This window comes from Chinchilla lanigera, unplaced genomic scaffold (genome assembly GCF_000276665.1).
Source record: "Chinchilla lanigera isolate Chin_1 unplaced genomic scaffold, ChiLan1.0 scaffold00013, whole genome shotgun sequence".
Lineage (NCBI taxonomy): Eukaryota > Metazoa > Chordata > Mammalia > Rodentia > Chinchillidae > Chinchilla > Chinchilla lanigera.
The window spans coordinates 9384778-9400297 of record NW_004955414.1 but is presented as its reverse complement, the minus strand read 5'-3'; the positions used below and the strand labels follow the sequence as shown (position 1 = coordinate 9400297).

Sequence of the window (15520 nt, the reverse complement as noted above, 5' to 3'; positions counted from 1 at the left end):
TTAGATGTGAGTTAATGATCTAGACTTGCTTAAATGTAGCTATGCATTAGAACCACTTATAATGAGTGTTAAGAGATTTCTCATCTGTAGACGGTCTCAGTTGATTCTCCTTCAAAACAAATTCAAATATTTTAACAAGCTTCACAGTAAGACACTCCAGAGTCAATCTACAAATCAACATTAGATTTTAGCCCCAAAGAGATGGAAAAGTAGAAGTCAACACACAGAACTGGGAACTATAACTAGTAATCAGTGCTAGAAAGTGCAGCAAAGAAGGCTAAAGGAAGCCTCAAGATGGAACATTATCTTTTGAATTAGGAGGTGGAGTTTATGAGAATAGAAGGAATGTAGGTAGGAATTTCGTTAAATTTACACTTACTTTGCTATGACATGGTCTTAATGTAATTTTTGTTTTTAAAAATTCCAACTTTGATGATCTAGAAAATACAAAGCAATCTCACTGTAGTTCAGCTAAAAATAAGCTTTCAGATGAAAAAGACAATAATTCACTAAAAGAATCTCATGTCACAGCTCACCCTACAATAGAAAATTCTACATTCTAGTTACGTTTTTCTAATTTTAGTATCAAAAAAGCATCACAGAAGAGGTTATAAAGAACACTCAGGAAAATCTTAAGAAGACACTTAAAAATGCCCAGAGCAGAAAGAGGTAGCTGACCAAGGAGGCAAACAGCACAGAAAATCAAAAGGCTACTGTCAAGAAAGGCCTGAACTTCAGTGAAGGTGGAAGTTCTTTCTTAACCCCAACTATGGTCAGCTCCCTGGAAATAAGCACTTTGTTGGGCAATTAAGGAAGAATAAGCTAAATATGAAACGGAAGTATCCATGTGCTACTCCAGGATTGGAGAGGGGCATTAAAGAGAGCAAAAGTACCTTGGAGGAAGATAGAGAATACTTAGGCAGAGGTGGGATGGGGTGTACCTGTGGTTCTAGCTACTTGAAGGACAGTTTGAGGGCAGCCTGGGCAACAGAATGAGAATGCCTCAAAAAAATTATCACCTCGGGGCTGGGGATTTAGCTCAGCGGCAAAAGCGCCTGCCTGGCAAGTGCAAGGTCGTGAGTTCGGTTCCCTGTACCGGAGAAAAACCAAAAAAAAAAAAAAGGAAAAAAAAAATTATCACCTCATTCTTGAAAAACAGAGGGAGGACTAGCCATTTTTACTAATTGACACCATAGCTTCATATTCATAGATGGTTCCTATTCTTTGGAATTCTGCACTTCAAGAAGCTTCTTTTATAGTCACTTACCTTGAAATCCTGTGCAATCCACTTTCTGTATCTTGACCATTTTGTTAAAATTGTTCTCCTAGCAATGACTCTGCCCAAATCAATGTGTTTTTCTTAGTCTTTGATATTTCCTAGTCCCCTATTCCTTGAAAATATCTTTTTTTGCTTTGTGTGATGGTATGTTTCTCTTTCTTAGTAAGGATTAAAGAAAACTGAATGAGCAATACAAATATGAAAAAAATGAAGTTTTTTACATCCTCTCTTGTTCTATAACTAGCAGTTAACAATCTGGCATACATCTTTTCCATACTTATAACTATTTTACAAAATAATTGTTAAAAATTAATCACATATGTATTATTTTCTATTGTTTTCACTACACTCTTATAAACTTTCCTATTAATGCCTGTAGAATTGTATTTCTACTAGTATGTAGCATTTTATATTGCAATTTTACTTAGGAAAACTTTTACAGATGAGTATTTAAAATTTAAAAAATTGCGAAGTTGTTATGACTATCATACATACACCTGTACATTATTTTGAAGCCTTTACAACCACACACTTGCAGGTTCACAGGAAATATATATTTAAAAATTTGACAAAAGGTACAGTTTGGAAACATTCTATCCTTTAAGTTTTGTTTCTGATTTTTGAGAAGGATATCCTACTTTAGGACATTGTTTCATGATTATCAGTTTATTAAGATTTTCTAACTCTTGAGCCAAGGTTTGAAATTTATATTTTTCTAGAAATTGTCCAAGTCAATTTTCAAGATTATTAGTAAAAGCCTACATAATTCATTTTTGATTTACTAAGTCTCCTCATCTGTAATAAGTTCCATTTGTTTCCAATATTTTGTTCTGTTTCCTTGGGTTTGCTAACTGTGTTGTTCTTTTCAAATACCAGACATTATGATCAATGTTATTGTCTATCACAATTTTTGCTTTCATTTTTCATTATTTTTAAGTTGATTTTGGAAATGGGAAATTTAATTTTACCTGTTTTTCTGCTACCTATTTGTTTCCTCTGCTGATCTTTCCTGCCATGTGGCTTCATATGTTTTTCATGTGTTGCTTTACTCCCTCAGTGAGTTTACCCACTCTATATAGCAAAAATGCCTTGACCATTATGATATAAGTGACTACAAGCACCACAATAATTTGAAGCAGGTCATAGAAGGTTCCAATTCCCCAACTCCTACTTATGTGATTGTGGTCAAATATGAACTGTTCATCTGTAAAAACAAAAATAACAGTAAAGATTAAGTTTAAAAGTATGTGAAAATCATTTATAGAAACTGGCCTTTTTTTATAACTCAATAAATACTGTTAATGCCTCAGTTGTCCTATTTCTAAAAATGAGTATCCCAAATTCCCTTCCAACTGTGAAAAATTATATTTTCAACCTATTAGTTCATTCACTGGATAATCAACTGATCAACCTACCCATTGAGTTGCTCACAATAGCTATAAAGTAAGCCCTTCCCTTGAAGTAAATATTCTAGAAATCAGATATGCCAAGATGACTAAATCACAGCACCTACCTTCCAGAAGTTCCAAATCCTTGGGGTGTGGTCAGGGGGTGAGAATCAACTGCTGAATAAGCAACTACAATACAATGTGATGACTATTCTAATTAAGACTGTGGGAAATCAGACTTTGAGGAGCATGTACAGCAAAACCAAGGACCCAGGTTGGAATTCTGATTCAGATACTTATTACTAGCTGTGAAACTTCAGGCACTGAACTGTTGTGGTTTTTTTCTCCTATCTGTAAAAAGGAACAATACCTACTCTGGAAGGTTATAGTAAAAATTATATTAAGAAATTAATATAAAGCACTTAATGTCAGACTGATCTTACAAACTCAATAAATGGCAGTTATTAGTATTACAAAAGGCTATGGTGAAGAAAGGCAACTTACTGTACTTCAAAGGAAAAAACGGTGGGGTCAGGGGAATTCCTAATATATTCATAGAACAAAGCGGAAGTGGGGGCAGTGTTCCTGGGAGGAACAGCACATACAAAAGTAGAGTGATATGGCAAAGTATGTTTACCTGGCAGGGTAGTAAGGGGTGGGGGAAAAAAAGGCTAAGAGGGGAAGCGAGGTGGATGATGCCCCAGAGGACACAATTCTTAGTACTTTCTGTATTTTCAGCTGCTAGCACAAAACGTGACACATTATATTTGCAATAAATAGTGAACTGTAAGAATATGTTACACAGTTGTGTGAGAAAAATTTGGGCCAAACTGTCGAAAAAAATGTTACAGGGTAGAAACCTCGGTTTTGAAGTCAGCAGACCTGAAACAGTCTTCTGACCAAGGATGTGTGTTTTTATCTCGTCGTACAACTTACCTGCTGTTTGGCCTTAGCAAATGACTGATACCTGGCGTCTTGAGCTGTAAAATGGGGTAAGCCCTGACACGCAATTATCAAAGCGCCTGCTACTAGTAACCTCTCAAAAATGACAGAGGGTGCAGCTGCTAACTTCTTCTTTAAAGACCCAATTCAAAAATGATCACTTCTCTTTCAGGTCTTTTTCTATATTTGTAAAATGACAGGGCGAGAATAGGGATTTTCTTCCAAACAGCAGTGAAAAAAAGTATACCAGGTTTGTCAAGGACGAAAAGGCCCCGCCCGGCCCGCGCCACACAGGTCACCTACGCAGACTGCAGTCCTGGGGCCTCCATTTAGGTCGCTGAGTGAGACGGGGCGAAGTCGCTGACAGGCTGTTCCAGATACAGGTCTAGGTAGGATCTTGGGAGAGGGAGCAAAACCCCACAGAAAACCGGTCCACACCAGACTCCTCCAGCTCTAAGGGGGAAGCCTTTGAAAAGGTGAAAGGAAAGGAAGGAAGCAGGAAGTGACGTAAGCCGCGACGATCCGGAAATGACAGAAAGACGCCGGAAGTTTACTCGTTTCCAAGGCGACGGCTCCGCCACCACTCCCCCGGGTGGCTGGAGTTGGACAGTGGAAAGCTACTTGGAGGATTGGGGTACCGCTCGACGGCGGCCGCCGCCACGACGGCTCGTGGCGAGCAGGGAACGAGGCCGGCGGCCTCCACGCCGGCCACGCTGCGGGGAAGGTAACCGCTCGGCCCTGGCACCGCGAGGCCGAGTACTAGGGGAAGGGTAAGGAAGACCAGGACGACAGGGAAAGAAAAGGTGAAGGCGGCGAGCGCCGCGGCGGGGTCTCCCCAGGAGGAGGAAGTGAACAGCGGTTCCTCCCGCGAGGACTCGAGGGCAGTCGGTGAAGGCGTAGGCCGCCGCTGCAGTGGCGCCCGGGACAGAGTCCGGGGAGACGGCGGTCGCCATCGCTGCGGCGCTAGGGTCAGGGTGAGGGGAGGCCGCGGCTTCTGCGGCGGTGGCCTGGACTTAGGCGAAGCCGGTGGCCCGCGCAGTGGCGACTCCGGGGGCGCAGCCGGAGGAGGCTGTGTCCTGCGCCCCTCCGGCTCCTGGGACCGGGTCGGTGCAGTCCACGGGCCCCGGACCAGCGCCTGCGCGGACGGGGCCGGCGGCGGCCGCCTCAGTGGTTCTCTGGAGAGAGAGAGTGTGGATGGCAGCCACGGCCGCAGCAGCCCTTGGGACGGAGTGAGCGAAGACCCTGGCTACGCGGCCAGCGACTCCTCGGGAGTGAGCGAGCGCGACGCCCGCTGCGCCGCCGGCTGCTGGGAGCGAGAGAGTGAGGACGCGGCGGGCTCCGGCGCCGGGGGCGCTTGGGAGACAGCGAGCAGCGGGAGCCGCGGGCCGCGTCCCGGGGACGACGGCGACGACGAGGACGAGGACGAGGACGGCCGCTGCCGCTGCGGTGGCTCCCGGGTGGACGTGAGTGAGCACAGCCCCCGCAGCAGGGGCCTGGACTCGGCTCCGCTTGCCATGCCCGGGGTGGCCACCTCGGGCCCCACCGCTTCCCCCAGGGAGACTGCAAACTCGTGTGAGTTTTATTGACCCCTACTTTTTATTTTTTGTTTTATTTTGTCTTTTTGAGACAGGGTCTCGCTGTGCAGTTCAGGCTGGTCTTGAGCTCATTTTGTAGCCCAGGCTGGTCTCAAACTCGCATCGATCCTCCTGCCTCAGCCTCCTGAGTGCTGGGATTACAGGCGTGCGCCACCACACCCGGCTGACCCCCCACTTTTAAAACATTTATTTATTTTTGTCTTTTTGAGATTGGGTATCACTAAGCAGTTCAGATTGTTCTTGAACATATACCTAGCCCAGGCTGATCTCCAGCTTGGAGCAGTTCTCTTCCATCAGCTTCCCAAGTGCTGGAATTACAGGCCTGTGCCGCCATATCCAGCAATATTTCTGTCGTATTTATCCAAATAGATACTAAAGCGGTGGTGTAAAGAAAATATATTAAATCCTTGTCTTATTTTCTATTGTGTTATCCTAGTGCCTGGGATGTAACTCAGGAACGGTTTTTGAATACACATACACTATTTTGGTGTAAGGTATGATTTTAGTATAACATGATTTTACCCTTTAAGAAATTAACATTCTGCCAGGCATAATGATATATGGCTGAAGTCTCAGCTACTTGGGAGGCTGAGGCAGGAAGACTGCTTGAGCTCCAGAGTTTGAGCAACATAACAAGACCCTATCACCAAAAGAAAAGTACAAAGGTTTCTAGGTAAGATAAAGGAATAGAAGTATCTGTCATATTTCTGTCTGTCATGTGATTCTGTGAGAAGCAGGGTACCAAAGGAGAAATCTGCTCTGAGGAGAAAAACAGAAGAGCTCCAGGAATTAAGAGAAGGTGAGAAGAAAGCTAAAAAAGAGAATAAATTAACATTCTGATTGCAGCAAGAGGATGGACACGCACCCGCATGCGCGCGCTCACACACACACACACACACACACACACACACACACACACAGTAGTATAAATTTGCATAGATCATCTTCTAGAAGTGTTTTGTAATTGTTTTTGAGACAACTTGAGGTCAAGAGTCACTCTTCTGTCATCTTTTTTGTTGGTGTTTAGGGAATGCTTGGGTTAAACTGTCCCTTCTTCCTCCTTCAGGAGGTGTTCATGCTTACTTAGCTTACTGCTGTGGGTGCACAAGCATATTAAAATACTTCACAGGTATGTGTCAGTAAGCCTGACCATGTACTCCTGATGCTTATAACATTACATTGTAAAATATAGGCAACTCACTTAGGACCCCTACTGGCTCTCAGGAGCTATTCCTATTCCCCAATACTTCTACTCTTAAAAATATTACAAAATATAAACCACTAGAGTATATGAACTGGAATATTACCTGCTATTCCTTTCTCATTGTAAGATATTAGAAAGATAAGAAAAATATTGATAAACTATACCTGTGTATATGACATAAGGCTCTGGTGAATCTTCCCAACACACCTGCTAAAGACATGGAGTGATATTTTTGGCCTTTTAGGGTGATATCTTTTTTTTGTTTGTTTGATTTTTGAGACAGGGTCTCCTCTGCAGGTTAGGCTGGCCTTGAACTCATTATGTAGCCCAGGTGGGCCCTGAACTCATGGAAACCCTCCTGCCTCAGCCTCCTGAGTGCTGGGATTATAGGCGTGTGCCACCATGCCTGACTAGGGTGATATCTTGATGAGGTTTTTGAAGGTAAAATGTATCAAAGTGTAGGCTTTTCATGACTACAGGCATCAGGAGTTTCCCATGTTAGGTTAGTCATGCTCAGCCTGGACAAGTAATCAGAATTACCATTCGAGTCCTTCTACCAGGTAAGATGAACTTGACTACTTTTTTTTTTTGGTCTTTTTGAGACAGGGTTTTGCTGTACAATTCATGCTGGCTTTGAGCTCACTTTGTAGCCCAGGCTGGCCTCGAACTTGCAGTGATCCTCCTGCCTCAGCCCCCTGAGTGCTGAGATTACAGGTGTGCACCACCACGCCTGGCTTAAACTTGACTACATTTGTCTGTACTGGCCTGTCTCTCCAGATTTAGGATGGAAGTTTGCCCAGAGACCTCAGTTCTTTTGGGGGGATGGTCTGAGAAAAGTTGGTGGTTTTCAATATAATCGTTTTTTTTTTTTTCTTTCTTGTAAGGATGATTGAGTGGCTCTTGATGGTCTTTACCTAACAGAGCTAAAACTAGAAGTCTGGTTAAGATGCTAATTGCAGATATCTTTGGAACAAATTATTTGGAACTCTGAAGTGATTTTGTGCTTTCTCTTAAATCATTGCTGTAGATTTGAATAGTTCTATAATGTAAGCAATTTAATTTACCAATAGGTTCCAGGAAGAAGGTGCATCTTGGTAGCATCCATGATGCAGTACGAGCTGGAGATATAAAGCAGCTTTCAGAGATAGTGGAAAGTGGAGCCAACATTAATGAAGTTGATATTCTCCATAAATTTACCCCTTTACATTGGGCAGCACATTCTGGAAGTTTAGAGGTAAGAAGCTGTCCACATTACTAAACTAAGGGAAGTTTGCAGCTATACAGCAGTTTTATACATTTAATGCTTAGGGCTGAAACTTTATGATAGGTACTGCAAATATTCTTTTGAGTTCATCCTGTTATTTGGGTGTTCTGTTTCCTTAGGCTTTTGTTTGCATGCTTATATGTTTTTTTGTGACTGAGTCTCACAATGTAGTTCAGGCTGGCCTTGAGTTTACAACAATCCTCCTGGCTCAGCCTTTTGAGTGCTGGGGTTACAGGTGTATACTACCATGCCCAGTTGTTTTCCTAGTCTTAAAATAAGTTATCCCAAAGTTTAGTGTCATAAAATAACCATTAAGCCGGGCGTAGTGGCGCATGTCTGTAATCCCCGCACTCTGGAGGCTGGAGGCTGAGGCAGGAATATCCTTGCGCATTTGAGACCAGCCTGGGCTGCAAAGTGAGCTCAAGGCCAACCTGAACTGCATAGCGAGACCTTGTCTCAAAAAAGACCAACAAAAGCAAAAACATTTATGCTGATGAGTGAACCAAGAACTTGTATTCCAGAAAGAGCTTGTCTCTGTGTAATGTCTGGGGCCTCAGTGGGAAGAGTCAAGGGCTAGAATGCAAGTCTTTTGAAGCGTTGTTCACTTAGATGTCTGGTACATGACTGATTATACATGGGACACTTTAACTCCTTTTCATGTGGATCTTTTAGTGAGGTCTTTCCACATGGATTCATTTGTGCTTTCTCACAATACGTGGGCTGAGATCCAAAGGCAAGCACAGAGGGTAACTTACAGAGGAAAATGTAATGAGTACTTATCCTAATACTTTTGCTATAGTTGCTTCAGTGCTTTAACAAAGAAACGGAATACTGCAGATATTCCAAATCTAAAGTTAAATGTTATACAGATTTTGGTGCTATTTACATAAGAGTATACAATTATTTTGACTTGATGTTATGCTTTACATAAACATCATATTATGTATGTGATTCCCCAGTTTGTTTTAACAGTATTTTCAAGTTTTAACTATGTGATTACATGTATGTAAAAGTTCATTTTTCAACATGTTTTTAAAATTTTTTTATTTTATATTTTAAAGAGTAAAAGAAGGATAACATCATAATAGGGGGAGCTTACCAAATTACAGATGAAGTGGTAGGAAATTATCAATGGTTATTGTTTTATATATTGTTATCTACAAGATAGTTTCTCAGGAAAACAGACAAATAATAGTGAGTTACAGACAAAAGAGGTAGGAGATTATCAATAGTTGTTGTACTATACTTTGGTACTTTCAAAGTGGCTTCTAAAGAAAATAAACAGAGCTATACGTGAGTGACCTATTGAATAATCATTAACTATTCTCAGTGGTTGTTGTAGGAAACACATAATGATATAAACATGGATCCATTTATGAAATAGGATAGGAACAATACAAACATTGCAGAGTTATGGATAGATTAGTAAGAAAATATCAATGGCTGCTGTAATACATGGTGGTAACTTCGAAGTGGTTTCTCAGGAAGACAGAGATATGCAAGAAGGATCTAACAAGTAGTTACAGCCTAAGGGTTGTCAAAAATCAAGTGAGCCATCTGGGCCAAAGCTATTTTTTGTAGCGTTTTCTCTCCAGCCTCCCATCGCATTGGGACCCCACAACCAGTTAGTATCCTCTCCCCAACTGTCAGCACAGGCAGAAGGAATCCTGGTGCAGACTTCTCCGGAGCTCCACTACAGCCTGTACTGTCAGGGGAAGAATGGCTTCCAGGGAGTCTCCGCAGGTGTGGTGCAAGGTCCTCCTGGTTTACAGCTTCTGAGCGGCTCTCATGATCCCAGTCCACAGGACCTCTGACTCCTTGGGCTTAGTCTGCATTCTCATGTTCTCTGAGTCCTTGTTCAGCAGCTGTTCCTCTGCTGGCTCTGGACCTTTCTGGTTCTCAATGGCAGGAGCAAGAGTGACCTGTTGTATGGCATGTATTCCTGGGGGTTTCTCGATGTTTGAATGATTCACACACGTCCGTGGGTAGGTATCTGCAGCTGGTGCATGGTGGGCCAATTGTGTCATTGTTTCTCTGTGTCTTGGTAGTTCTCAATTGAGCAGTGACAGCTGGCCTGAGGGCTGGCACGCAACAGCGCTTGCCGCTGCGTGGCTCCCCCTGCGCCAGGGGCCCTCCTTCCGGGCACCTATGAGGCAGGGAGCAAGCCAACCAGAAGACCGGTGCTCCCTGCCCATGCCTCCCTGTGCACCTGGACCCCTCCTTCTGGGAGCCTACGAGGCAGGGAGCGAGCCGGCCGGAAGACTGGTGTTCCCCACCCGTGGCTACCCGTGTGCCTGGGCCCCTCTTTCCAGGTGCCTACGAGGCAGGAATTGAGCTGGCAGGAAGACCGGCACTCCCCGCCTGTGGCTCCCTGTGCACTGGAGGCCCTCCTTCCCGGCTCCTACGAGGCAGGGAGCAAGCCAGTCGGAAGACTGGCGCTCCCCACTCGTGGCTCCCCATGCACCTACGTTTTAATAGTCTGTTCTTAAACTGATGCCAGAATTTATCCATTTTTCTTTTGACAGATTCATCCAGTTTTCTGTCAGGTTGGTTTAATTTGCATCTCTCAAATGACCATTGATGTTAAACATTTTTTCATGTATTTTTTGCCATATCTACTTCTTCATCAGAGAAGTGTCTATTCATTTCAGAGGCCCATTTTTGGATTGGGTCTTTAAATTTGGCGGGGGGAGTCTCATTTTTTTCAGTTCTTCATATATCCTTCATCTGAGGAACACTTGGCAAACATTTTTCCCACGCTGTAGGTTGTCTCTTTACTCTGTTGATTTCTTTTGCTGTGCAAAAGGTTTCTAATGAGATCCCAGTTGTTGATTCTTTATGATGTATGATTGGGGTTTTGTTCATAAAGTCTTTGCCTTCAGTGATGTCTCTAAGAGTTCTACCTATGTTCCAGCAGATTTAGTGTTTCTGTTTTAATATTTAGGTCTTTGATCCATTTCAAATTTAGTTTAGTGCATGGTAAAAGATATGAGTCTGGTTTTAATCTTTAACATGTGGAAAGCCAGTTTTTGTAGCACCATTTATTAAAGAAGCTATCTTTCTTCCAGTGAAGGTGTTTGGCTCTTTTGTCAAAGATAAGGTGGCTGAGTGTTTTCAGAGTTGTTTCTGCATCTTCGAATCTGTTCCGCTAATCCTTGCCTCTGATTTTTTGCCAGTACCATGTTTTTATCACAGTTCTTTTGTAGTATAATTTCACATCAGGGCTTGTGATGCCATCTGCCTTGTCTTTGTTTCTGGGAATTGCTTTTGCTATTTGAGGTCTTATCTTGTTCCACATGAAGTTTAGGATTGATTTGTTTAATTCTGTGAGATATGCTATTGATCAGGATTGTTTTAAATCTATATAACAATTGTAGAAGTATGGCTATTTTTGTTCTTCCTACTCAAAAACAAGGGATGTCTTTCAATTTTCTGATATCCTCTTTGATCCTTTTTAGAGTACTGTAGTGTTCAATATAAATATCTTTTATTTCCTTCATTAAATTGATTCCTAGGTATTTCATTTATTTGGACATTATTGTGAAAAGTATTGGTTCCCTAACTTCACTCTCAGTGAGTTTGTTGTTGGTGTACAGGAACGCTATTGATTTTTGAGTGTTGATGTTTTATGCAGCTACACTACTGAATTTGGTTATTATATCTGGAAGTCTTTTGGGTAGAGATTTTGGTGTTTTCTATGTAGAGTATCATGTCCTCTGCCAATAATGATAATTTAACTTCTTCCTTTCCTGTCCTTACTCCTTTCCATTCTTTCTCTTGTCTAATTGCTCTTGCTAATGTTTCAGAACTATATTGAATAAGAGTGATGAGAGTGGGCATCTTTGTCTTGTTCCTGATTTTACATTGAAAGCTTTCACTTTTTCTTTATTTAGTATGATGTTGGCTGTTGGTTTGTCATAGATGGCTTTTTTTTTTGTCTTTTTGAGGCAGGGTCTCCCTCTGTGGTTCAGGCTGGCCTTGAGCTTTGTAGCCCAGGCTGGTCTCTAACTCACAATGATGTTCCTGCCTCAACCTCCTGAGTGCTGGGATTATAAGCATGTGCCACCATGCCCGGCCATAGATGGCTTTTAGCGGATTGAGATAAAGATCATCTACTTCAATTTTCTATAGGGTTTTTGTCATGAATGGGTGTTGGACTTTGTCAACTGCTTTTTCTATGTCTATTGAGATGATCATGTGGTCTTTGAGTGTGTTAATATGGTGCATTACATTTATTGATTTGCGTATATTAAACCATTTCTACATTCTGGGGATAAATCCTAGTTGATCATGATGTAAAATTTTCTTGATGATTTGCTGCATTCTGCTTGCCAGTGTCTTATTGAGGATTTTTGCATCTATGTTTATTAGGGAGATTGGCCTGTAGTTCTAATTTTTGGTTGGATCCTTCTGTGGTTTTGGTATCAAGTTAATGCTTGCTTCCAGGAATGAGTTTGGGAGTACTGCTTCCATTTCAGTTTCATTAAAGAGTTAGAGAAGTAGCAGCATCAGATCTTCTCTAAATTTCTTATAGAATTCAGCAGTCCAATAGGGCTTGAGCTTTTCTTTATTGGTAGGTTTTTAATTACATCTTCAATTTCATTGACCAATATTAGTTTATTTAGAATTTTCATATCTTCTTGATTTAGCCTTGTAATTCGTATGTATCTGGGAATATGTCCATTTCTTGTGTGTTTTCCATCACATTAGAATACATGTTCTCAAAGTAGGTATTGATGATGATTTGGATTTCTGCAGGATCTGTTGTAATTTTACCCTTTTCATTCCTAAGTACATGAATGTGAGTCTTTTCTTTCTTTTTGTTTTGGTACTGGGACTCGAACTTAGGGCCTCATGCTTGCCAGGAAGGCACTGTGCCACTGAGCTACATCCCTAGCCCTCTTTCCTTTTTTTGATAAGATTGGCTAAGAGTTTTTCAGTTTTATTTACTCTTTCAAAGAACCAACTCTTTGATTTATTGATTCTTTGTATTGTTTTCTTAGTCTCCATTGCGTTAATTTCTGCTCTGATCTTTATAATTTCTTCCCGTTTATGAGCTTTGGGCTTGACTTGTTCTCATTTTTCTAGAAGCTTGAGGTTCAATATTAGGTTGTTTTTAAAGCTCGCTCTCTTTTTCTGATATGGGAATTCACTGGTATAAACTTCCCTGGTAGGACTGCTTTCATTGTGTCCAATTATAAGTTCTGGTGTGTTGTATTGGCATTATTGTTTAATTGTAGAAACTGTCCAATTTCTTTTTTAATTTCCTCTGTTACCTATTGGTTGTTTAAGATGGTGTTGTTTAATTTCCATGTGTTTATGAAGTTTTTGTGGTTTCTTTTGCCATTGATTTCCAGTTTCATTGCACTATGGTCTGATAATGTGCCATGGGATAAGTTCAATTGTTTTGCATTTACTTAAGTATGCTCTATGAGCTAGTTTGTTGTCTATTTTGGAGAATGCTCCTGGTGCAGCTGAGAAGAGTGTGTATTCTGATATTGTGGGTTGGAACACTCTGTAGACATCTACTCAGTCTATTTGTTCAAAAGTTTGGTTCAGTTCTGATATTTCTTTGTTGATTTTTTGTCTAGTTGTTCCATGTATTTGTACTAGTGGGGTATTGAGATCCTCTGTTGCTGTTGTTTTAGTGCTTATTTGGATTTTTAAATGTTCATTATTATTTGTTTTAAATAGTTGGGTGTGCTCGTATTTAGTGAATATATATTTATGATTGTTAATACTTCCTCTTGGATTGTTCCCTTTACAAGGATGTAGTGACCTTTTCTCTCTCTCTTAGTCAGTCTTGATTTGAAATCCACTTTGTCTGCAAATAGAATAGCTATCCCTGCTTTCTTTTAGGTCCTTGTCACATGAAGTATTGTTTTCTATCCTTTGACTTTTAGTCTATGAATTTCTGTTTGAATTAAACTTTTTTGTATGCAGCATATTGTTGGGTCTTACTACTTTTTTTTTTTTTTTGTCCTTTTTGAGACTGGGTCTTGCTATGCAGTTCAGGCTGGCCTTGAGCTCACTTTGTAGCCCAGGCTAGTCTTGAACTCACAATGATCCTCTTGCCTCAGCCTCCCGAGTGCTGGGATTACAGGCATGCACCACCATGCCTGGAGTATCTTTCTTCTTGATTCATTCTGCCAGTGTGTTTCTTTTGATTGGTGAATTGAGATTATTTACATTGAGGATTATAACTGCTATATATATATATATATAGATATAGATATAGATATATATTGGGTCATCTTTGTCGTGTTATTTTCCTGTTGTTGGTTCTCTATTTTTCCTCGTCTGTTTAATTATTTGCCTTGTGTTGGGGATTCATTCTGTTGGAGTTCATGGATTTATAGTCCTTGTCACATGTTTCTAGAATGTCTTTTAGAATATTTTGGAATGCTGGCTTTGTGGTCATGAATTTCCTCAGATGTTCTTTGTCATGGATGTATCTTATTTCTCCATCAATTTTGACAAATAGTCTTGTGGGTTACTTCAATCAATCTTATGTTATTCTTCTTTGCATCCTCTAGCAGGTGTGAGATTAATTACTCATGGTCTCTTGCTATGTTTAGGAAATCTTTCTTTACATGATTGCTAACTGCAGTCCTGTCTTGTATATCTGATATCCTGTTTCACATTGGTTCATTATGTTGTGTATACTTTCAATGAAATTTTTAATTTCCTGGGTATCTGTTTGGATCTGTTTCACAGATTGCATTTCATTTCTGTGTTGGGTATTCATAGTTTCCTAAGCTCTTCTATTTTTTGTTATCTGCTCTAAAATCACTAAGCAAGCCTTTCATTATGGTCACCATCTTTGTAGTTGTCTGAGAAACTATTTCTGATTTGATTTTTTTCTAGAGCCTCATTCATCTGCTTTGTTACTTCTGCTGTTACCACTTTAGAGAGACCAGATGGTTGGCTTCAAATTGTTTCACCTCATTACTCCCTGGGTTTGTCTTTGGTGAGCTGGAAGTCTGGGGTTGCATCTTGCTTAAGTATCTTTTCATTTTATGTATATATTTTACTTTAATTCGTGGGTTGATGTTTGTAAATTGCTTATGGCAGGTAGCTTTATTGCTTATATTTAGAATCCTTAGGAAATGACTACTTCTCAGCATTGTCTTCTATGTGTAGTTGGCTTTTGGTTTTAGGGTTTGTTGAAAGATCCTACCTCTTCAGTTTCTTTGGGATGGGAAGTTGCTGCCTATTTGGTCTAGCCTCTGGTTCTTTGGCACTGGCATATAGCATTGCTTATGACCCTTGGGCAATCTCACTCTTGGCGCACCAGGAAGAAGAACCAATTAGAACAATTATGTTACTGAAGTAGCACAATCAACAATAACTGTAGCATCAAACACAGCCTAGAGAATAACAAACTGTGGTAACTGTTAATTAGCCATAACCATATGAACTAGCTTTGTGGTTATACAACACAATATAAAACAAACCAGAAACTGTATATAGTAAATATGCCTTACGGCCATTTTGCTCTCAGGGTATAAAATTTAGAATGGGTTAGAGGAAAAAATACAGAAATAAAAGAAGAGGAAGAGATTAGAAGCAAGGCTAGAGGTCAAAGGAAAATTATGCAAACTTTGAGAAACTGGTGAAGAAAAAATAGAGAAGAAATAAAACCAAAAACAGAGCAAAATGACAACAGAAAAACTAGAAGCAGTATTTACACTCATATAAAAATATGAACAAAGAAGAAAACAAAACAAAAATAAGATAAAAACATAAAATAAAAAATAGAAAAGAAGAAATACATGAGAAACCACTTTGAAGATATCAATATGTAATACAACAAGCATTGTTAATTTCCTACCACTTTGTTTGTAA

General features: G+C 40.6%; 1 protein-coding gene across 5 annotated transcripts in view; it reads left to right on the top strand.

The window, feature by feature from the left end:
• The first annotated feature begins 4360 nt into the window (after positions 1 to 4360).
• Ankrd42 (ankyrin repeat domain 42) overlaps positions 4361 to 15520 on the top strand; it is a 44426-nt gene continuing 33266 nt past the window's right edge. For 3 of the 5 annotated variants that reach the window (XM_013511792.1, XM_013511793.1, XM_005379798.2), the window contains exons 1-2: positions 4363 to 5181; positions 7479 to 7642. In XM_013511792.1, the coding sequence (XP_013367246.1) occupies positions 5124 to 5181; positions 7479 to 7642 (222 nt within the window). In that variant the 5' untranslated portion in view covers positions 4363 to 5123. Of the gene's footprint in view, positions 5182 to 7478; positions 7643 to 15520 lie in introns of all 5 variants that reach the window. The other 2 variants (XM_005379800.2, XM_013511794.1) reach the window with 2 other exon arrangements.